The sequence below is a fragment of the Lithobates pipiens genome, unplaced genomic scaffold (genome assembly GCF_037356315.1).
Source record: "Lithobates pipiens isolate NorthernLeopardFrog02 unplaced genomic scaffold, aLitPip1_a1.2 Scaffold_18, whole genome shotgun sequence".
Taxonomy (NCBI): domain Eukaryota; kingdom Metazoa; phylum Chordata; class Amphibia; order Anura; family Ranidae; genus Lithobates; species Lithobates pipiens.
The window spans coordinates 634,134,520-634,158,047 of NW_027507758.1; the positions used below are offsets into that span (position 1 = coordinate 634,134,520).

The 23,528-nt window shown below is 46.0% G+C and overlaps 1 protein-coding gene across 1 annotated transcript; it reads left to right on the forward strand.

Annotated features, from left to right (window-relative positions):
- The first annotated feature begins 116 nt into the window (after nucleotides 1–116).
- On the forward strand, nucleotides 117–22,421 carry LOC143989643 (uncharacterized). Its single transcript, XM_077489898.1, has 5 exons — nucleotides 117–170; nucleotides 10,867–10,974; nucleotides 11,098–11,229; nucleotides 11,316–11,439; nucleotides 20,767–22,421. Exons 1-5 carry the CDS (start codon nucleotides 147–149, stop codon nucleotides 22,083–22,085), a joined length of 1,707 nt encoding a protein of 568 aa, XP_077346024.1. The 5' UTR covers nucleotides 117–146; the 3' UTR covers nucleotides 22,086–22,421.
- The last annotated feature ends 1,107 nt before the right edge of the window (nucleotides 22,422–23,528 follow it).

A 23,528-nucleotide genomic window follows, 5' to 3' on the forward strand; every position in this document is an offset into this window, starting at 1 on the left:
ACAGGCAGGAAGTGATGTCAGGTACAGGCAGGAAGTGATGTCAGATGCAGGCAGGAAGTGATGTCAGGTACAGGCAGGAAGTGATGTCAGGTACAGACAGAAAGTTCCAGGTGAGAGGTGAGTCGGGAGGAAGTAGAGAGAAGAGGATGCTGGAGGAAGCAGCAGAGGAGGTGATAAGATCTTATTTTCTATTTACACCCAGTAAGCCCCCCCCCCGTCCCCCCCCGTCATGTCCGTCCTCTTCCTCCATAGTCACTGTGATGTCTTTTATCTCCAGCAGATGATGATACCCACATATATAGTGTGGGCATGTAGAATAACCCCTTCAGGGTCAGAACATTCTCCTCATTGTGGGATGAACTGCCCCGGGTTCCAGTCAAGTGTTGTTCTGTAAACTTCTTAAACCCACTGAAATGAATAGGAGGTGAATCTGTCAACCTAGAAATGAAAATATTTTTTTTTTGGCCTAACAGACAAGGGGGTGCCAAACAATAACATGTGAGGAAGAGCTCCTCCTCCTCCCATGTTACTGTTTGGCACCCCCTTGTCTATTAAGGCCAAAAAAAAAAATATTTAGTTCTAGGTTGACAGATTCACCTCCTATTGCCCCGGGGAACATGAACCAATGAAAAAAAAAAAAACATTTCTTAAAAAATGACATTCAGCCAGGAGCGTTTTTTTTGGGGGGGGGGGGGCTTTTTCTGCTCTAAGCCACAGCTCTAAATACGCCCCAACAAAACAAATCCCATTGCAATGGCCCCCTCTTGACATCTGAGCGTTTTGGTCACCTGAAGCAAAATGCCTGAAGCTCAAAAAAAAAAAAGTACAGGAGTTTATTGCTTTGGCAGATTCCAGGCGTTTTCTGCTTATTACATCGGTGACCTTTTTTCCCCCCGTGCAAAAACGTGGCAAAAATCGCCAGACTTTCTGCCTGAAAACAAAACGCGTAGGTGGGAGCATAGCCTAAATACTTATAGGGGTCATACACCCCCAGTGCTTGTTCACCTTAATGCGGCCTATGTGTCAAGGTCAAAAAACACCTGACACCCCCCAACCACCCCGTTTTTACTCAGCCCTGGAACTTGACCCGGTGGGGGGGCACTCTTCCTCTGCCCGGGGTTCTCGGATCTTGATTGGATAGATTGGTAACAGTACAGCCATTGGCTCCCGCTGCTGCCAATTAGGGATGAGCTCAGGCGAGTTCGCATGCTCCACGTGCAGAGCCCGCCAGGAAGTCGGCGCAGCACTAATCACAGGCAGTGACAGATTGCCTGATCTTTGCAGCCGCACATCGGGCAATGTCTCACTGCCTGTGATTAGTGCTGCGCCGACTTCCTGGTGGGCTCTGCACGTGGAGCATGCGAACACGCCGGAGCTCATCCTTGCTGTCAATCAAATCCAATGACACGAGGGGTGGGGCCGAGTCCTGCATTCGGTCTCTATGAACGCCACATGCTGGACTCGGGAGCACGCCCGCCCGCAAGGTAAACCCCCCCCCGCCCCGGGAGTGTGCTTCTCCCAAGGGGTTATCTGATGTGAGGAGGAGCCGCAAGACTTTTTTGTGGTTGAACTAGATGGACTTGTGTCTTTTTTCAACCTATGTAACTTGGTTGCTTATCTGCATTAAATTAGCCTGAGAACCTGTGTAATTAATGTGTCCTGGATTAAAGGGATGATGTGGCAACTAGGGATGAGCTCAGGCGTGTTCGCATGGAACATGTGCAGAGCCCGCCAGGAAGTGAGCGCAGCGTTGTGCTAATCACAGGCAGTGAGACATTTCCCGACCTACACGGTTTAGGAGATATTTCCAAAAACACAGCCACCGCTGTCTGCGGCGCATGCGCAATAGACAGCGGCATGCAGGCGCACTGGGCAGGCCGCAGATCGCAGCAATATGCCGTGAGTGTCGGCTCCCGTGCGCATGCGCGGGAGTGACATCATCGATGCTCCGGCGAATCACAGTGCCGGAGCAGCAAGACCCGGAAGTCACTCCGGGATACATGGCAGCGGCAGACATGAAGACGGGGGACCGCTTCGGGGGCTTCGTTCTCAGGTAAGTTATTCATAATGAGCTAGTATGCTATGCATACTAGCTCATTATGCCTTTGCCTTGCAGGTTGCCCCCCCCCCCCCCCCCATGGGTTTACAGCCTCTTTAATTGCGGTACTCACCCATAATGTCCTGCACAGTGTTTGAACCTGGTCAGCTGCCTCACGGCAGCCAATAACAAGGTAGCTGAATAACCCCTCCTTGCTATAAGAGGAGGACTGAGATCAACCAATAATAGGAGGATGGATAACCCTCCCTTACTATAAGAGGGGGGACTGAGATAAACCAATAAAGGGGGGTGGATAACCCCCCTTACTATAAGAGGGGGACTGATATCAACCAATAATTGGGGGGAGATGGATAACCCCCCTCACTATAACAAGAGGACTCAGATCAACCAATAATGGGGGAGGTAGATAACCCCCCCCCCCACTAAAAGAGGGAGACTGAGATCAGCCAGCCTATAATAGGATATGGATAACCCAAGCGGGGGACTTAGATCAGTTAATAATGGGGGGGGGGGGGTAGGTGCAGTGTTTTCATTTTGTTCAAGAATACGTTACACACAGAGTTCAAGACAAGAATATGTTACAGGCAGGGTTCAGCAATACGTTACAGCAGGGCTTGACAAATTTGCTTGGAATCTAGGAGCCACCTAAAAAAGTTAGGAGCCAGGTCGGTAACGGCGATCCGGACCTGTCCCTGGCCTGACATGGAGACGAGTGAGGGGAAGATAGCGCCTCCGCCCCCCTCCCCATCTCCAAGTCATTGCCCATAGCTGTTAGAGGGACATTTTATTTATTTTTATTTTTTTCAAATGACATTTTTGTTTAAAATTGCATTTTAGTGTAAATATGAGATCTGACGTCTTTCTGACCCCCCAGATCTCATATTTAGGAGGACTTGTCATGCTTTTTTTCTACTACAAGGGATTTTTACATTCCTTGTAATAGGAATAAAAGTGGCACAATTTTTTTTAAAAGCACAGAGAAAAAATTAAAAATAAAAGTTAAAATAAATAATAATAATAAAAAATTTAAATGCGCCCCGTCGCGCCTAGCTCACGTGCAGGGGCGAACGCATACGTGAGTAGCGCCCGCGTATGAAAGCGTTGTTCAAACCACACATGTGAGGTATCGCCGTGATCTGTAGAGCAAGAGCAATAATTCTAGCCCTAGATGCTCCTCTAACTCAAAACATGCAACCTGTAGAATTTTTTTAAACGTCGCCTATGGAGATTTTAAAGGGTAAATGTTTGTCGCCATTCCACAAGGAGGCGCAATTTTGAAGCGTGACATGTTGGGTATCAATTTACTCGGCGTAACATTATCTTTGACAATATAAAAAAAAATTGGACTAACTTTACTGTTGTCTTATTTTTTAATTAAATAAACTATTTTTCCCCAAAAAAGTGCACTTGTAAGACCGCTGCGCAAATACGGTGTGGCAGACAGTATTGCAATGCCACCATTTTATTCTCTAGGGTGTTAGAATAAAAAATATATATAATGTTTAGGGGTTCTAAGTAAAGGGAAGGAGATAGGTGGGCAGTGAAAACAGGCAGGGGAAGCTTCATTAGCATTGTTGTCATACCAATGGCCACCACAAGAGGGCGCCATATTTCAGAAGGAAGCATAGGACCGCAGAAGTCCTCAAAGCCGGGGCCTCAATTACCGGCCAGTGGCGGCGCGGCTCAACGCGATCACGCTGGGGGGAGGGGGGGTGTGCACGGAGACAGGATACCCCCTAGCGGTACTGCCCCAGGCGCCAGGTCGGTAATTCTAGTCCAGGAGTGCCCTACATGCAGGCTGCAGTGTCCGGGAGTGCCCTACATGCAGGCTGCAGTGTCCGGGAGTGCCCTACATACAGGCTGCAGTGTCCAGGAGTGCCCTACATGCAGGCTGCAGTGTCCAGGAGTGCCCTACATGCAGGCTGCAGTGTCCAGGAGTGCCCTACATGCAGGCTGCAGTGTCCAGGAGTGCCCTACATGCAGGCTGCAGTGTCCAGGAGTGCCCTACATGCAGGCTGCAGTGTCCAGGAGTGCCCTACATGCAGGCTGCAGTGTCCAGGAGTGCCCCCTGCATGCAGGCTGCAGTGTCCAGGAGTGCCCCCTGCATGCAGGCTGCAGTGTCCAGGAGTGCCCCCTGCATGCAGGCTGCAGTGTCCAGGAGTGCCCCCTGCATGCAGGCTGCAGTGTCCAGGAGTGCACTACATACAGGCTGCAGTGTCCAGGAGTGCACTACATACAGGCTGCAGTGTCCAGGAGTGCACTACATACAGGTTGCAGTGTCCAGGAGTGCACTACATACAGGTTGCAGTGTCCAGGAGTGCACTACATACAGGTTGCAGTGTCCAGGAGTGCACTACATACAGGTTGCAGTGTCCAGGAGTGCACTACATACATGTTGCAGTGTCCAGGAGTGCATTATATGCAGGGCTTTAAGAGTGTATTACACACAGGTTGCAGTGTCCAGGAGTGCATTACACACAGGTTTCAGTGTCCAGGAGTGCATTCCGTCCAGGAGTGTACTACATACAGGCTGCAGTGTCTAGGAGTGCACTACATACAGGTTGCAGTGTCCAGGAGTGCACTACATACAGGTTGCAGTGTCCAGGAGTGCACTACATACAGGTTGCAGTGTCCAGGAGTGCACTACATACAGGTTGCAGTGTCCAGGAGTGCACTACATACAGGTTGCAGTGTCCAGGAGTGCACTACATACAGGTTGCAGTGTCCAGGAGTGCACTACATACAGGTTGCAGTGTCCAGGAGTGCACTACATACAGGTTGCAGTGTCCAGGAGTGCACTACATACAGGTTGCAGTGTCCAGGAGTGCACTACATACAGGTTGCAGTGTCCAGGAGTGCACTACATACAGGTTGCAGTGTCCAGGAGTGCACTACATACAGGTTGCAGTGTCCAGGAGTGCACTACATACAGGTTGCAGTGTCCAAGAGTGCACTACATACAGGTTGCAGTGTCCAGGAGTGCATTATATGCAGGGCTTTAAAAGTGTATTACACACAGGTTGCAGTGTCCAGGAGTGCATTACATACAGGTTTCAGTGTCCAGGAGTGCATTCCGTCCAGGAGTGCACTACATACAGGTTGCAGTGTCTAGGAGTGCACTACATACAGGTTGCAGTGTCTAGGAGTGCACTACATACAGGTTGCAGTGTCTAGGAGTGCACTACATACAGGTTGCAGTGTCTAGGAGTGCACTACATACAGGTTGCAGTGTCTAGGAGTGCACTACATACAGGTTGCAGTGTCCAGGAGTGCACTACATACAGGTTGCAGTGTCCAGGAGTGCACTACATACAGGTTGCAGTGTCCAGGAGTGCACTACATACAGGTTGCAGTGTCCAGGAGTGCACTACATACAGGTTGCAGTGTCCAGGAGTGCACTACATACAGGTTGCAGTGTCCAGGAGTGCACTACATACAGGTTGCAGTGTCCAGGAGTGCACTACATACAGGTTGCAGTGTCCAGGAGTGCACTACATACAGGTTGCAGTGTCCAGGAGTGCACTACATACAGGCTGCATTGTCCAGGAGTGCATTCCGTAAAGGGTGCAGTGTCTAGGAGTGCATTCCATACAGGGTGCAGTGTCTAGGAGTGCATTTCATACAGGGTGCAGTGTCTAGGAGTGCATTACATACAAGGTGCAGTGTCTCGGAGTGCATTACATACAGGGTGCAGTGTCTCGGAGTGCATTACATACAGGGTGCAGTGTCTCGGAGTGCATTACATACAGGGTGCAGTGTTCAGGAATGCATTACATACAGGGTGCAGTGTCCAGAAGTGCATTACATGCAGGGTTCAAAGGTGCATTGCATACAGGGTGCAGGGTTCATAAGTGCATATCCCACAGGTCACTCTAAAACAAAAATGAACTCCCCCCCATACCCTTCCCAAATCCCTCTCTAGCACAGATCTCTCCCCCCAATTTGATTAATTTCAGGTTAAAAAAATGCTTACTTTCTGGTAGTTTTATCAGCATCACTTTTCCATCAGGTGGGTGTAAGACCCCTTTCACACTGAGCCACCACCGGCTTCAGAGGTAAAACTGCGCTATTTTTACCACCACTTTACCGTTGTTTTAGCGCCGCTAATCGACCGTTAGCGGGGCGGTTTTAACCCTCAGTATCGACCGAAAAGGGATTAAATCTGCCCGCAAAATGCCGCTGGAGTATCGCAGCGCTGCTCCATTGAATTCAATGGGGAGCAGCGTGGAGGAGCGGTGAGTTCACTGCTCCTTCACAGCTCCAAAGAAGCTGCTGGCAGGACTTTTTCTGACGCCCTACCGGCGCACTGCTCCCCTCAGGCTTTCACACTGAAGTGAATGGAGCCGCTTTTTTCAGGCGCAAAGCAGGTGCTATTTTTAGCGCTGTAGCACCTAAAAAATGCTCCAGTGTGAAAGGGGTCTTAGCCTTGTACACACGGTCGGACATTCTGACAACCAAATCCGTTGGATTAATTCCGACGGATTCATTCCGGGAGAGGTCCGGAGGTGATGTTGCATACACACGGTCGGACTAAGTTGTCAGGAAATCCAATTGTACATAACGTGATGACATTATTTAGTTACGACGGGACTACGTTCAGGCTAGTAGCCAATAGGTTTGGTCTAGGAATTTGATCTGAGCATGCGTGGCACTTTGTCCGTCGGAGTAGGCTACACATGATCGGAGTATGTCCGATCGGAGCATTTTGTTGGAAATTTTTTCCGGCAAGTTGGAAAAGTTGGTCCGTCGGATATTCCAATGGAAACAGTCCGATGCAGACCACACACAGTCGGAATATCCGACAAAACGGTCCGATAGGAAACATTCCGACGGAATCTCCGACCGTGTGTACAAGGGCTAAGTGTGATCTGATAAGTGGAAGTAACAACACATCTGAAAGCCATAGGAAGGGGTCATCTTATCACATTACAATTAGGGATGAGCTTTCTGTTCGGGTCAAACATGAGTTCGACTCGAACATTGGCCCGTTCGTCGAAAACCGAACATTCTGGGCCGTTCGTGCCAAATTCGAGTGGCGTGTAACGGCCCATAATGTACTGCGGGAGCGCAGTACATTGCTGTATGATGATTGGCCAGAGCATGCACCATGACCTGCATGCTTTCACCAATCACAGTGCCCTCAGCTGAGAGAGCCATAGGGTGCCTTTTGCCAATAATGGCTCAGGGGGACTAAGTCCACGCCCCACACTATATAAGGCCGCCTGCACGTCTGCCTCGTGTAGTGTGTAGTTGGCGTGGACGGAGAGAGAGTGTCATTTAGATTGAGCAAGCAGACAGGCAGGTTATTCAGTTAGCTGCAGTGTATTTAATTAATAAATGATATATAAATATCCTCTGTATCCAGTTTTAGCTAGATCTGACTGCAGTCTGTTCCAGGTGTACTGTTTCTAATATACTTCAGGCAGGCAGGTGATTCAGTTAGCTGCAGTGTATTTAAGATATAGATATAGTCATATATATATTTTTTTATTGTATATAATATACTGTATCCAGTTTAGCTATATCTGACTGCAGGCCGTTCCCGGTGTACTTTTTCTAATTTAGTTCGGGCGGTGTACACATTATACAGTGCTGTGCACCCATAGTGCAGTTGCTCATACTTTTCTGGTGGTCAATACAGTACACCAAGAACCAGAACGCCAATTGGCATTGCATATAGTTACTGCAACTAAATTGACCATGGCAAAAGCCTGGAAAACTCCGTCTTTCAGTTTTGAAGCAGTTCAAAATTGCATAAATGACATCATGGTTAACAAAAAACTGACAGCCGTGTTTTCTGACACATATGACAAATTCCTCCAGACTTGGCAACCTTGGGTGGCATATACCCACCCTTCCCGGTTCGACCCAGCACTACTCTTTCTATAGTATGTCTCCACCCCCCCCACCCCGTGGACTCCCCTCTTGTCTCTTATTCCCCTTTCTTTTTTCTTCTGCTTCTTCCCCTCTTTATCTATCCTACACACCTATTCCATTCCTCTTCTGGTCTTCCCCCTTCTCATGCTTTCTTCCTACCTGCTCTTTTCTATGCTCTTTGCCAGGGATATGCAATTAGCGGACCTCCAGCTGTTGCAGAACTACAACTCCCATGAGGCATAGCAAGAATCTACCAGCCACAAGTATGACACCCAGAGGCAAAGGCATGATGGGACTTGTAGTTTTGCAACAGCTGGAGGTCCGCTAATTGCATATCCCTGCTCTATGCTATACCTGCTCTTTTCTATGTCTCTCTGGCCCACGGGCTAGGTCCTGCTGGGATTGGACACATGGCGAGAAATCGTTTACGGGTATATACTGCCTTTCTTTAAGTACGCTCAACAATTTCTTTATTTTTTGTCTTTTTTTCTCTCCATCCATTCTCCTTTTTAAATGCTATGTTTTACATGATCTCTCGACGTTTGTGCCATCTTAGGCACGGCAAAATCACTTATACACAGCTGAAATTTAGCGTGTTACCACACCATCAGGAGTTACGGACCTCATATGATCGCCCTTGAATCTTCAGGAATTGGCGCAAACTCTTGTGTCCCAGACTATAATATTTTTGACACCTGAAGTTTATGTGAATATGTATACAGGATGTGTCCAACACTGTTTCTTTTTTCTTCTTTTTTTTTGTATTATTCTGTTGATGTTCAATAAAAGCCTTTGTATAAGAAGAGAAAAAAATCCTACAGCGGCGTGAGGACAAAGCTTTGAGGGGGAGGGGGGAGGTCGGGGATTCAGAAGAATATGTAGCCCACCATTGTAATCGATATGGCTTAACTTAAGACCCATCACCCTTCTCCCATTTTCCTCCAAGCTCATCGAACGCCTTGTCCATGACTGAATGAGTCGCTACCTCACAGACAACAACATTCTCAACCCCTTACAGTCTGGCTTCCGTCCACAACATTCCACTGAAACTGCCCTACTAAAACTCACCAATGACCTTCTAACTGCTAAAACCAATGGCCATTACTCCATACTCATACTCTTAGCCCTTCTACACACGGTCAGAGATTCCGACTACCAAATCCGTCTGAGTAATTCCGACGGATTAATTCCGGAAGAGGTCCGGAGGTGATGTTGCATACACACGGTCGGACTAAGTTGTCAGAAAATCCAGTTGTACATAACGTGATGACGTTATTTCGTTATGACGGGACTACGTTCAGGCTACTAGCCAATAGCTTTGGTCTAGGAATTTGATCTGAGCATGCGTGGCACTTTGTCCGTCGGAGTAGGCTACACATGATCGGAGTATGTCCGATAGGAGCATTTTGTCGGAAAATTTTACCGGCAAGTTGGAAAACTTGGTCCGTCGGATATTCCGATGGAAACAGTCCAATGGAGACCACACACAGTCGGGATATCCGACAAAATGGTCCGATAGGACACATTCCGTCGGAATCTCCGACCGTGTGTACAAGGGCTTAGATCTCTCTTCTGCCTTCAACACAGTTGATCACCTGCTCCTCCTCGGCAAACTACACTCCCTTGGCCTCTGCGATTCTGCTTTATCCTGGTTCTCCTCCTACCTATCTCATCGCACTTTCTGTTGGGGTACCCCAAGGCTCTGTCATTGGGCCCCTCCTATTTTCGCTCTATACCTCTTCCCTGGGCCAGTTGATAACCTCCCATGGCTTTCAATACCATCTCTATGCCGACGACACCCAGATCTATCTCTCCACTCCTCAAATCACCCTCTCGATCTCCTCCTGGATCTCAAACTTACTGAAGACATATCGGTATGGATGTCGCACCACTTTCTCAAACTCAATCTTTCTAAAACAGCTTGTTATATTTTCTCCTTCCAGTCCCCCCCCCCCCCATGACTTTACCATTAAGATCCACAACACAACCATTGGTCCCTCCACACATGCCAGGGTGCTGGGTGTAATCCTTGACTCTGACCTCTCTTACAGCCCCCACAACCAAACAGTGGCTAAATCCTGCCACCTTAACTTCCTCAACATCTCCAGAATTCGACCCTTCCTGACTGACACCACAAAGCAACTTATTCACTCCTTGATTATTTCCCGCCTTGATTACTGCAACTCTCTCCTTAATGGCCTACCCTTACGCAGGCTATCCCTCTTCAGTCTATTATGAATGCTGCTATTATGAATGCTGCACCTCACTAACCAATCCATGACTGCTGCCTTTATCTGCCAATCCCTTCACTGGCTTCCCCTCCCCCACCGTATAAAATTCAAAATGCTAACCACAACACACAAGGCCATCCACAACGTTGCCACCATCTACATCACCAATCTCATCTGCAGAAATCGTCCTGTCCGCTCCTCTCGGGACCCCCTGCTCTCTAGCTCCCTTGTTACCTCGCTGCCTCTCATGCTCGCCTTCAGGACTTCTTCAGAGCCTCTCCCATCCTCTGGAACTCCCTGCCCCAGTATATCCAATCAGCCCCTAACCTGTCCACCTTTAGGAGATCCCTGAAAACTCACTTATTCAGGGAAGCCTATCCCACACCCACCTAACAACTGCTCCAAGCCACCCCCATCAAATCATTTCCTGCATCTATTACCTTTTGTTCCACCAACCCCTCCCTTTAGAATGTAAGCTTTACGAGCAGTCCTGTCACTCCTGTATTAAACTGTACTGTAATTGTGCTGTCCCCACCTCTACATTGTAAAGCGCTGCTTAAACTGTTAGCGCTATATAAATCGTTGGGAGCTAAAACGTTCATAGTGAGGGGACGGGGTTATCTATTTCTTCACATTATCTGCTCTTACAAATCAGCTGATCAGAGGCTAAACAGTGTATTTTCCACTATCCGTCTACAGAGAAATCCACATATGACCTCATCGATGAGAATGGAGGAGGAACGGAGTCACGTGACTGAGAAGATACTAAACTTCACCCTGGAGATCATCTACCTGCTGACCGGGGAGGTGAGGAGGATTCTGGGAGGTCACATGACATCACTCTTCTCTATTAATAAAACAGACCTGACCGGAGAGGGGAGGAGGATTCTAGGATTCTAACATGATATTCCTATTGGTTCCCCAATACAGAGATTTCCTCTTGTGAAGTCAGGTGATCATATGACCATCACAGTGCTTCCATGTGACTCCCTAAAACCTGAGAGACACATGGAGAAGATTCTAGAAGTCACCAAGAAAATGATGGAGCTGCTGACAGGAGAGGTGAGCGGTGCCGGGAATTCTGGGACATTATCCAGTAACAGACAAGGGATGTGTCTGGATGGTGACTGTATCATTGTGTGTGTCAGGTTCCTATAAGGTGTCAGGATGTCACTGTCTATTTCTCCATGGAGGAGTGGGAGTATTTAGAAGGACACAAGGATCTCTACAAGGACGTCATGATGGACAATCAGCCGCCCCTCACATCACCGGGTAAGAGGAGACTTTATTGTGTATGTATTCAGTATCGGGAGATGGGAGGCAGCGGTGTGGGACCTCTGCAACTTTGTTTCCAGTAAACCTTTAAGCTTCCATTTATTACTGAATACAGTGGAACCTTGGATTACGAGCATAATCCGTTACCAGGAGAATGCTTGTAAGCCAAAACACTCGCATATCAAAGTGAGTTTCCCCATAGAAGTCAATGGAAACTAAGATAATTCGTTACACATTGAGTTCTATTACATGCAATACCACATGTGCCCAGAGGTGGGGGGGCGCTGGAGAGCCTCGGAAATACTCGGGGACAACTCAACTGAACTTGGAAAGCCTTGGAAACACTTGGGAACAGAGTATTTCTGTGTAATTCCAAGTATTTCCGAGCGGCTCTGAACCGTTCCGAGTGTCCACGATGCCCGAGCACCTCGGGCCAAATGCGGTACTGCACGCCCCATTAACTTGAATTCTGCTCGTTTTGCGAGACGACACTCGAAAACTGATTTTAGAATAAAAAAAAAAAAAAAAAAAAAAGTTGCTTGTCTCATCAGGGTTTACTTCCTCTTTAACCACGTTACTCGTTAACCAAGGTTCCACTGTACCAATATCGTGAGTCCTGACCCTTATACTGTATAATTTATATTATAGTTGTAAATGGTGGAAAGCTGTGAGAATGCCATCATCCCGGTCATAACATTAAAAAAAAATACCCTCCAATGGAGTAGGGACTATAATGGGCATATCACACAAAATAAATTCCAAAAACATGGATTATAAAGCAATATAAATGTTAGTACATACAGATTAAAAACGAGATTATAAAAGAATGTGGCTTGTGAACATTTGTGAAAGAGCAGTTCAACAGTATGATTACCAAGACCTCAACCAAAACATAATAATGACAAATGAGACATCCGAGTCATTTTGAAAATGAGGGTTGGAAACCTTCTTCAGGGATGGTCATATGAGATATATATATATATATATATATATATATATATATAATATATATGTGTGTGTGTGTATTCAGGCCACTTGCGATGCCTTCACATGGACAAGTTAAGGATCATAAAGACAAGATATTGTGCCGCCACCTTGATGTCTTATGTCGCGTACACCCGACCAGACTAGGTCCGACGGTCTTCCCGGCGGAGTTCCGATGGACTTTCCGAATGAACGGACTTGGCCACACACAAGCACACCAAAGTCTGATGGATTTGAACTGGATGACGTACGACTGGACTAGAATAAGGAAGTTCATAGCCAGTAGCCAATAGCTGCCCTAGCTTCGGTTTTCATCCGTCGGACTAGCATACAGACAAACGCATTTTTTTGACCGGACTCAAGTTTTGAAGCATGTTTTATTTCTAGGTCCATCGAACTTTTGGGGGAAAAAAAAGAGTCCGCTGGAGCCCATACACGATCGTAATATCCGACAGATTCATTCCGTTGGACCTAATCTATAGAAAAGTAATTTCTATAGTTTTACCTGTTGAACAGGTTCACCAGTACGTTGATTTAGCAGACGCACTGTGTTTCACAGTAGATGCTATGAGAGACGCGTCCATTCAGAATTCACATCTGATGTTGGGACTAGTGCATTCTTTGTCTTGAGTTCTTTGGTTTAAGAGTTGGTCAGCCGAAGCACCGTGTAAGAAGCTCCTAGCCAGTTTCCCTTTTCATGGTGAACGGCTATTCGGAGAAGATTTGGATAAATACTTATAAAAGATTTCCAATGGCAAAAGCACTCTGTTGCTAGTAAAGAAGAAATTTAGACATTTCTCATTTAAACGAGCCTCTTCTGTATCAGGGACATCAGCCTCTAGGCCAGTGATGGCGAACCTTGGCACCCCAGATGTTTTGGAACTACATTTCCCATGATGCTCAGCTACACTGCAGAGTGCATGAGCATCATGGGAAATGTAGTTCTAAAACATCTGGGGTGCCAAGGTTCGCCATCACTGCTCTAGGCAGTCTCGACGGCCTCAGCTGTCAGGTTCAAGGGGCAATCCCCAGGGACAGCACCAAGGTCAGAAAAGATCTTGGGGAAAGAAGCCTACCAAGCAGAGTACTAAAGCCTTCCTTATGAAGGGGCGCCCCCACTCGCTTGGGTGGGGGGAAGGCTCCTGCAATTTTCAAAGATCTGGCAGGAGCAATGTCAGGACTTCTTCAGGTTTCTAAGGTCAGGGGTTCCCAAGGACCCATAAAAGAAGGCGGCTCTGCTTCTAGCACTGGACCATCTGCTAGCCAAAGCAGTCATATCAGAGGTTCCCTTAGAGGAACAGGGCACAGGTTTTTATTCAAACCTCTTCACGGCCCCGAAATCAAATGGGGAAGTAAGACCTATTTTAGATCTCAGAGATCTAAATCAGCACTTGTGCATCCGATCCTTCCGTATGGAATCAATTCGGTCTGTAGTAGCCATCCTCCAAGTAGAAGAATTTTGGCTTCAATTGATATGAAGGATGCCTACCTTCATGTGCCAATATTTCCCGCTCACCAGAGGTTTCTACGATTCGAAGTAGAAAACCGTCACTTTCAGTTCGTGGCCCTGCCATTCTAGCCATAGCTCCTTGAGTATTCACCAAGATTCTGGCTCCTGCTTTAGCCAGGTTAAGGGCTCGGGGCATAATGGTCCTAGCCTATTTGGATGACCTACTCTTAGTAGATCATTCGGTTTCCGGGTTAGACCACGGTCTGGTGACAACAGTAAACTACCTGGAATCTCTAGTCTGGGTTCTCAACCTAGAAAAGTCGTCCTTGAGGCCATCAAGGAGGGTACAGTACCTGGGATTAATCATGGATACCAGGCAGGAAAAGGTATTTCTACCTCCAAAGAGAATCGGTTCCATTGTAGAACTAATTCACCTCATCAATGCAAAGAAAAAGCCTTCAATTCTGTTGTGCATGAGATTATTGGGGAGGATGGTGGCCTCCTTCGAGGCCATCTCTTACGCTCAGTTACATTCAAGATTGCTACAAAGCGTATTCCTGTCAGCCTGGAACAAAAAGGTTCAGGCCTTAGATTTTCCGATTCAGTTGCTCCCAAAGTACATAAGAGCCTAAATTGGTGGCTGATGTCCAGCAACCTTCAAAAGGGAAGGACATTTCTGCCTTGCACCTGGAAAGTAGCAACCACAGATGCCAGTCTTTCAGGCTGGGGAACAGTCCTGGAAGAGGATTCTGTCCAGGCAAGGTGGTCCAGGTTGGAAAGGACCTTGCCTATCAATATTTTGGAAATTCGGGCAGTCCATCTGGCCTTAAGATCCTGGACGGCAAGACTAAAGGGCTGTCCTGTCAGGATTCAGCCCGACAACACCACGGCTGTGGGTTACGTCAATCACCAGGGGGGCACGAGGAGTCCTGCAGCCCAGAGAGAGGTGAATCACGTTTTGTCTTGGACAGAACACAACGTTCCTTGCCTATCGGCAGTGTTCATTCCCGGGATAGAGAATTGACAGGCGGACTACTTAAGCCGCCAACAACTGCTTCCAGGAGAGTGGTCTCTTCACTCTGAAATCTTTCTTGCAATATGTCAGAGATTGGGTACTCCAGACATGGACCTGTTCACGTCCAGATTCAACAACAAAGTTGACAACTTTGTATCAAGGACAAGGGATCCGCTAGCTTGCTGAGCAGACGTATTAGTCTTCCCATGGGATCAGTTTTCTCTGATCTATGCATTTCCTCCAGTTCTGCTACTTACGCGTCTTCTTCGCAAGATCAGACCGGAACAAAGGGAGGGGATTCTCGTGGCCCAGAAGGTCTTGGTTTGCCGAGATCATAAGGATGGCAGTAGGAGTTCCCTGGACTCTGCCATTACGGCCAGACCTTCTTTTGCAGGGTCTGGTATTCCATCCTACCTTACAGATGCTAAATTTGACGGTCTGGCTATTCAGACCCACATCCTAAGGGGTCATGGGTTATCTCCTTCAGTCATATCTACCTTGATTAATGCCAGGAAGCCAGCTTCCAGGATCATCTACTATAGAGTCTGGAAGGCATATGTTGCCTGGTGCAGATCCAGGGGTTGGCACCCCAGGAAATATGTTATAGGTAGAATTCTTGAATTCCTACAGATGGGATTAGAGATGAATCTGGCCTTGAATACCATCAAGGACCAGATCTCAGCCTTGTCAGTGTTCTTTGAATGAATGAAATATTTGTATAGCGCACAATGCGAACTGAATCGCCTCTAGGCGCTGTGGCGAGCTTTGATCATCTGCTAAAAGAGGAAGGTCTTGAGTTTTTTCCTAAAAGCCAGGTGATTTTCTTCCAGACGGATGTCGATTGGTAGAGCATTCCATAGCCGGGGCCCTTGGACAGCGAATCTCCAATCCCCCTTGGATTTATACCGGGCTTTGGGCACGAGGAGGAGGTTTTTGTTGGCTGATCGAAGAGTACGGTTTGGTGTGTAATGATTTATTTTCTCCATAAGGTATTGCGGAGCTTCTTTATGCACGCATTTGTGGGTGAGGCAAAGGGTCTTGAACGTGATCCGATTTTTTACAGTTAGCCAATGTAAGCTTTTCTTTCAGCGGACTTTCGTTTCTTAGCTTCCGGGATCATCTACTATAGAATCTGGAAGGCATATGTTGCCTGGTGCGGATCCAGGGGTTGGCACCCCAGGAAATATCTTATAGGTAGAATTCAAGAATTCCTACAGATGGGATTAGAGATGAATCTGGCCTTGAATACCATCAAGGACCAGATCTCGGCCTTGTCAGTGTTCTTTCAGTGGCCTTTAGTTTCTCACTCTTTAGTGCGTAGCTTTGTGCAGGGGGTAACACGGATCAGTCCTCCGATCAGGACACCCCTAAATCCTTGGGATTTGAACTTTGTCCTGTCCGCTTTACAAAAGCAGCCTTTTGAACCTTTACGGGAGATTCCCTTGGTTCTGTTGACCAGAAAAAAATAGTATTTCTGGTTGCCATTTCTTCTGCCAGAAAAGTTACTGAACTAGCAGCTCTATCTTGTAGGGAGCCATATCTGATTATGCATAAGGATAAGGTGGTTTTACGCCCTCATCCTGAATTCCTGCCAAAGGTAGTGACAGGGTTTCACTTACACCAAGATATTGTTCTTCCTTCATTCTTCCCAGAGCCTCAATCTAGGGAAGAGAGGTTGCTACATTCCCTGGATGTAGTAAGGGTGGTCAGAGTGTATTTAAGGGCGACCACTCAGGTTCGTAAGACAGATATTTAGTTTATTCTGCCGGATGGTCCAAAGAGAGGACAGGCAGCATCTAGATCCACTGTTGCCAAGTGGATTCGTCAAGTCATTGTGCAGGCTTATGGTTTAAAGAGGAAGATTCCTCCTTTTCATATTAAAGCACACTCTACCAGGGCGATTAGTACCTCCTGGGCGGTGCATCATGAAGGCCTCTGTGGCTCAGATCTGTAAAGCCGCGACATGGTCTTCAGTTCATACATTACCAGATTTTATCAAATCGATGTTAAGGGTCAGGATTCTGCCTTTGGGCGCAGCGTATTGCAGGCTGCAGTATAAGTCCCCTGACTTCCTTTTTTGTTATGTCTCCTCCCCCCCTTCAGTTGCCATTGCTATGGGACATCCCATGTAGTAAGTACTACGGCTCTGTGTCCCCTGATGTAAGAAAAGAAAATAGGATTTTTAAAACAGCTTTCCTTTTCTTTGATGTAAATCAGGGGACACAGAGGTCCCTCCCTTCTTCTTATACACTTATATTGCTTGGCTACAAAACTGAGGACTCCCAGTAATGGGAGGGGTTATATGGGGAAAGTTCACGCCTTAAGGGGCGTGCCAGTGTCCAGCACCTGATAAGCCGATATAACCCACATAGTAAGTACTACGGCTCTGTGTCCCCTGATGTACATCAAAGAAAAGGATTTTACAGGTAAGCTGTTTTAAAAATCCTATTTTTTGGCCACCAAAAAAAAATGCTATGTCTGGCGCAAACCCATCACATCACCCAAAGAACACCATACCCACTGTGAGACATGGTGGTGGCAGCATCATGCTGTGGGGATGTTTTTCAGCAGTCAGGACTGGGAAACTGGTCAGAGTTGAGGGAAAGATGGATGGTGCTAAATGCAGGCATATTCTTGAGCAAAACCTGCACCACTCTGTGTTATTTGAGGCTAGGATGGAGGGTCACCTTCCAGCAGGACAATGACCCCATACATACTGTGAAAATGGACCCACGCGCCACTAAGTGCTAAAGGTGAAAATATATCTAAATGCGTGTAAGTCAAAAATTGAAAAATATACCAACAAAAACAATATATAAAGTAAACAGTAAAATAATACAAAAGTGCAAGTGCTACTTGGTAATGCAAAAAAATGCAGTGGGACAAAATAGTAAACACAAACTATCACATCAAATAAATAAAGTAAAGAGTCCTGCGCAAATCGTGCCACTAAAAAAATTAATAGATAGAACTGTATAAAAATGTGTGAAACAGTCAATATAAAAATAAGAAAAAAAAATATATATCAAAATTCACACACCGATGAGTGAGGATAAATAATGAAAAAAAGAGAAAGGACGGGACCAAATGTTCAAAAATTCACCAATCCAGGCTCTCGGAACTCTCACCTCAAGATGAAATAGGCAAGCAAATGAAAATAACCCCAGACACTTCTCCTTTGCTTCTCTGTATAAAGCTTCCAAGGAATTGCAGATAAAGCCTGTAATATACACTTCTGCCACTAGAGGGCCATTCCCAGCTCTTTGCACTGCAGATAAAAGCTTCTATTTCTGTAGTATGGAGCTTGAAAAAAACACAAAGGAGAGGGGGAAGGGGAGAGAGGGGACTCCAATCGTGTAGTAGTTCAAATAAAGCAGATAAAATTTATTAAGAAATAACCTAGACTCTCACATTTCAAGCATAAAAAATACACAGATAGAGGAAGATGGAGATCTGGCGTCTTCCGCCAGTCTTACGCTACTTCCGGTTTGTCCTACGGCCACTCCCTATGCGTTACGTCATACCACGTGACTTCTTCATTATTAATCCCCATGAAGAAGTCACGTAGTATGACGTAACGCATAGGGAGTGGCCGTAGGACAAACCGGAAGTAGCGTAAGACTGGCGGAAGACGCCAGATCTCCATCTTCCTCTATCTGTGTATTTTTTATGCTTGAAATGTGAGAGTCTAGGTTATTTCTTAATAAATTTTATCTGCTTTATTTGAACTACTACACGATTGGAGTCCCCTCTCTCTCTCCCCTTCCCCCTCTCCTTTTTGTTTTTTTTCGAGCTCCATACTACAGAAAAAGAAGCTTTTATCTGCAGTGCAAAGAGCTGGGAATGGCCCTCTAGTGGCAGAAGTGTATATTACAGGCTTTATCTGCAATTCCTTGGAAGCTTTATACAGAGAAGCAAAGGAGAAGTGTCTGGGGTTATTTTCATTTGCTTGCCTATTTCATCTTGAGGTGAGAGTTCTGAGAGCCTGGATTGGTGAATTTTGGAACATTTGGTCCCGTCCTTTCTCTTTTTTTCATTATTTATCCTCACTCATCGGTGTGTGAATTTTGATATATATTTTTTTTCTTATTTTTATATTGACTGTTTCACACATTTTTATACAGTTCTATCTATTAATAATTTTTTTAGTGGCACGATTTGCGCAGGACTCTTTACTTTATTTACCCCATACATACTGCTTAAGCAACACTTGAGTGGTTTAAGGGGAAACATGTAAATGTGTTGGAATGGCCTAGTCAAAGCCCATACCTCAATCCAATAGAAAATCTGTGGTCAGACTTAAAGATTGCTGTTCACAAGCGCAAACCATCCAACTTGAAGGAGCTGGAGCAGTTTTGCAAGGAGGAATGGGCAAAAATCTTAGTGGTAAGATGTGGCAAGACTCATAGAGACTTATCCAAAGCGACTTTTGCAGGGCACTGTATACTCTGTGATTTACATTAAATACTTCTGACCCCTGCACTATATACTCTATATTGTTACATTGCATACTGACCAGTGGTGGATGGTGCTCAAAATTTTAAGGGGGGGGCACAGAAAATGAAAAGTTCTGGAAAAAAACATCAATTGCAGCCACTGTGCCCCATGAAACGCACCCACTGTGCCTCATCAAATAGTACCTCTGTGGCCCCTCGCCGTCTGCCCAGCACTTACCCTGTCTCGGCGAGCGGTGAGACCTTGCAGCGGGTCAGAGAGCTCCTGTGTCCTCCGTACGTCTCCTCCCCTCTTCCCGATAGGAGTCCAATTGTAGCGCCTGTCCTTTCAGCCAATCAGGTGATGGGTAACAGACGCACGCACTTGATTGGCAGAGAGGCAGTTCACTTTCCTAACACACGTGGGTGGGCTCATAGTGCAATGCTTTGCATCACGAGTGCACGTTTTTTGAAGCCTATGGTGCAATTCAGGCACCCGGCATCCGAAAAGGGGCCGGACACCCGAATAGGGGATGGCGGTGGCCGTGACCATGGATAGATTCATGGATTCTATCCATTATACACAGAGGGGGTGGTTGGAGAGAGGGGCAGCGCACGTGCACCCTTAATGGATGCACCGCCACTGCTCCTGACCCCTGCACTATATACTCTGATGTACATTAAGTACTCCTGACCTCTGCACTATATGCTCTGTTATACATTACATAATTCTGATACTGTAGTATAGTATAGTCTGTATAGTCCTATCTGTTCTATCTTATACAATATGTTATACATTACATAGTCCTGACTTCTGCTCTCTACCCACTGCTATATATACACATAATGTGTTTTCTCTTTTTTGTTACACCCATTTTCTACCAGCTGGACATTTTATATCTGATGATTTGATTGGAGCACAGACTTTTACATGTTGATAACAATGTGATAACCTCCTCAAACTTTGGAACCTTAAACAGAAAGTGATAATGAGGGAGGAGTCAATAACCCAATGATGGGGGTCTTCAGGATCAGTCCAGTCTTCATCTTGGTTGTTCTCCCCCCATCCTCACTCTCTGACCTCTGGTGGGGCTCAGCCCCGCTGTTATTCATGACTAAATCATGGACTAAATAAGGAAGTGCAGGACTTCTTGTGTTGGGAAGATGGCAATGAGTGATAGAGGGGGAGGGGACACTCGTCCTATAATCCCCTCATCACTGTCACTCCTATAAAAGACAGTTCTCGTTGTTTCCTCACTCTCTGACTAAGGTCCATGAATAAAGAAATGATCTGGTAGGAGATCAGAGGACCCATTTACTAGTTACCTTGAGGGGGGAATTGTAAGATCCTCAGAGACAAAGCTGCCTGATGTGGGCGGAGTCCTGGTTTAGGGGAACCAATCAGCTCATGTCTAGTAATAATCTTTTTATTTCTATTTTAGTAGATGGACGGGAGATGAGGAAAACCTCAGAGGATTGTCTCACTTTATCTCCAGACTGTAAAGTAGAAGATGAGGACATCACACAGTATAGTCCAGGAGAAAACCCAACTACCTCAAATGTCCATCCGGCACCACACAGTGTAGATGGACCATCGTATTCCTCTTATCTTGAGCACAGGGACAGTGCCCTCCTTCCAAAAGATAAGAGGTTTTCCTGTACTGAGTGCGGGAAGTGTTTCCCTTCTACATCCAAACTTAATAGGCATAAAAGAACTCACACAGGGGAGAAGCCATATTCCTGTCCTGTGTGTGGGAAGACTTTTATACAAAAATCACATCTGGTCACACATCAAAGGCTTCACACAGGGGAAAAACCGTACTCCTGTTCTGAGTGCGGGAAATGTTTTTCACACAAGTCTGTTTATAACAAACATCAAAGACTGCACACAGGTGAGAAGCCGTATTCCTGTTCCGAGTGCGGGAAATGTTTTATCCAAAAATCACATCTGGTCAGACATCAAAGGCTTCACACAGGGGAAAAACCGTACTCCTGTTCTGTGTGCGGGAAATGTTTTTCACACAAGTCTGTTTATCAGAGACATCAAAGAGTGCACACAGGTGAGAAGCCGTATTCCTGTTCTGAGTGTGGGAAATGTTTTGTACAAAAATCATATGTGGTCAGACATCAAAGGCTTCACACAGGGGAAAAACCATACTTGTGTTCTGAGTGCGGGAAATGTTTTTCACACAAGTCCCTTTATCGCACACATCAACGATTGCACACAGGTGAGAAGCCTTATTCCTGTCCCGAGTGTGGGAAATGTTTTGTATTAAAAGCAAAACTTGTCACACATCAGAGGTCCCATACGGGGGAGAAGCCATATTCCTGTCCTAAATGCAGAAAACGTTTTTCAGATAAATCCAATTTTTCCAGACATCAGAAATGTCATATGTGTGAAAAGCCATATTCCTGTCTCGAGTGCGGAAAATCTTTTTCAGGGATGGCTCGCCTTTACACACATCAGCGATCTCACACAGAAGACAAGCCACTTTCCTGTTCTGAGTGTGGGGAATTTTTTTCAAGTAAGTCCAGTCTTCGTACCCATCAGAGAATACACACAGGTGAAAAGCCACATTCCTGTCCTGAGTGTGGGAAATGCTTTTCACGTAAGTCCAATCTTTACATACATCAGAGATCTCATACGGGGGAGAAGCCGTATTCCTGTCCTCAGTGCGGGAAATGTTTTTCACAGAGGTCAAATCTTTACACACATCAGAAATCTCACACGGGGGAGAAGCCATATTCCTGTCCTGAGTGAGGGAATTGTTCCTCACTGCAGTCCTGTCTTCCTGTACATCAGGGATCCCACACAACCCTCGAGGTGTATTAGAGCCTTGAGTGCGGGAAATGTCTCTCAAGTGTGGAAGAAGCACAATCCGCTCTACACCTCAGATATAGTTACATAGGGGTTCCTTTACCAAAAATTAGGAGAAGCAATAGATGTTAGACGCCTAATTGCAACAACTGCCTTCCTTACCTGGAATATGTAGTCTATGGACTAAGATGTATGTTATAGTGCGAAGATACTTAAGGAACTTGATGTACAATATAATATTTGAATGTAAGTGAACTTCATGTCTGTGTTTTATTTTGAAACTCCAATAAAAAACAATAAAAAAATAAAGAATATCTAATTATTATATATCTTAATTCTTAAATCATGGTACTGCTATATATGCTAATGACTGTCTTTTGAAATGATTCAGTGTGTGTGTCTCTCTGCTAGCAATCGTAAGTGAAAGTAAGTTGGCTGTACGTGTGTACTTAGTTCTAGCTATTTTACTGCTCCTCCTCTTTGGTTACAATCAGCCAATAACATTCATCATCATCATCATCATATTTATTTTACTTCCCCCACCCAATTCCAGCAGCGATCTTTCCTCTCTCTGTCGAATCTTTTCTCTCTCTCTCTCTCTCTCTCTCTCTCTCTCTCTCTCTCTCTCTCTCTCTCTCGAATCTTTTCGCTCTCTCTCTCTCGAATCTTTTCGCTCTCTCTCTCTCTCGAATCTTTTCGCTCTCTCTCTCTCTCGAATCTTTTCGCTCTCTCTCTCTCTCTCTCGAATCTTTTCGCTCTCTCTCTCTCTCGAATCTTTTCGCTCTCTCTCTCTCTCGAATCTTTTCGCTCTCTCTCTCTCATCCTTTCGCTCTCTCTCTCTCTCTCTCTCTCTCTCTCTCTCTCTCTCTCCTTTTCTCTCTCTCTCTCTCTCTCTCTCTCTCTCTCTCATCTTTTCTCTCTCTCTCTCTCTCTCTCATCTTTTCTCTCTCTCTCTCTCTCTCTCTCTCTCTCTCTCTCTCATCTTTTCTCTCTCTCTCTCTCTCTCTCTCTCTCTCTCTCTCTCTCTCTCTCTCTTTCTCTCTCTCTCTCTCTCTCTCTCTCTCTCTCTCTCTCTCTCTCTCTCTCTCTCTCTCTCTCTCTCTCTCTCTCTCTCTCTCTCTCTCATATCTTTTCTCTCTCTCTCTCTCTCTCTCTCTCTCTCATCTTTTCTCTCTCTCTCTCTCTCTCTCTCTCTCGAATAATCCCGGACTAATAGAGCTAAGGTTAGGCACATTCGACCACAGGTTCGATGGAAACAGATTGTTATTGTCAGCGTTATGTCGACTCTCCTATCTATATCGAACTGTTGTCGCAACGAAAGTTTAAATAAAGCGAAAATACCTGAAATTCGGACGAAAATGCATTCGGACGAAAACAAATGCACAT

Bases quoted from the DNA above. Each gene is read 5' to 3' on its own strand.
- LOC143989643 (XM_077489898.1), top strand. From the start codon at position 147: ATGCTGGAGGAAGCAGCAGAGGAG. The intron at 10,975-11,097 runs GTGAGGAGGATT...TCCCCAATACAG, and splicing joins TCTACCTGCTGACCGGGGAG to AGATTTCCTCTTGTGAAGTC. The intron at 11,440-20,766 runs GTAAGAGGAGAC...TTTCTATTTTAG, and splicing joins GCCGCCCCTCACATCACCGG to TAGATGGACGGGAGATGAGG.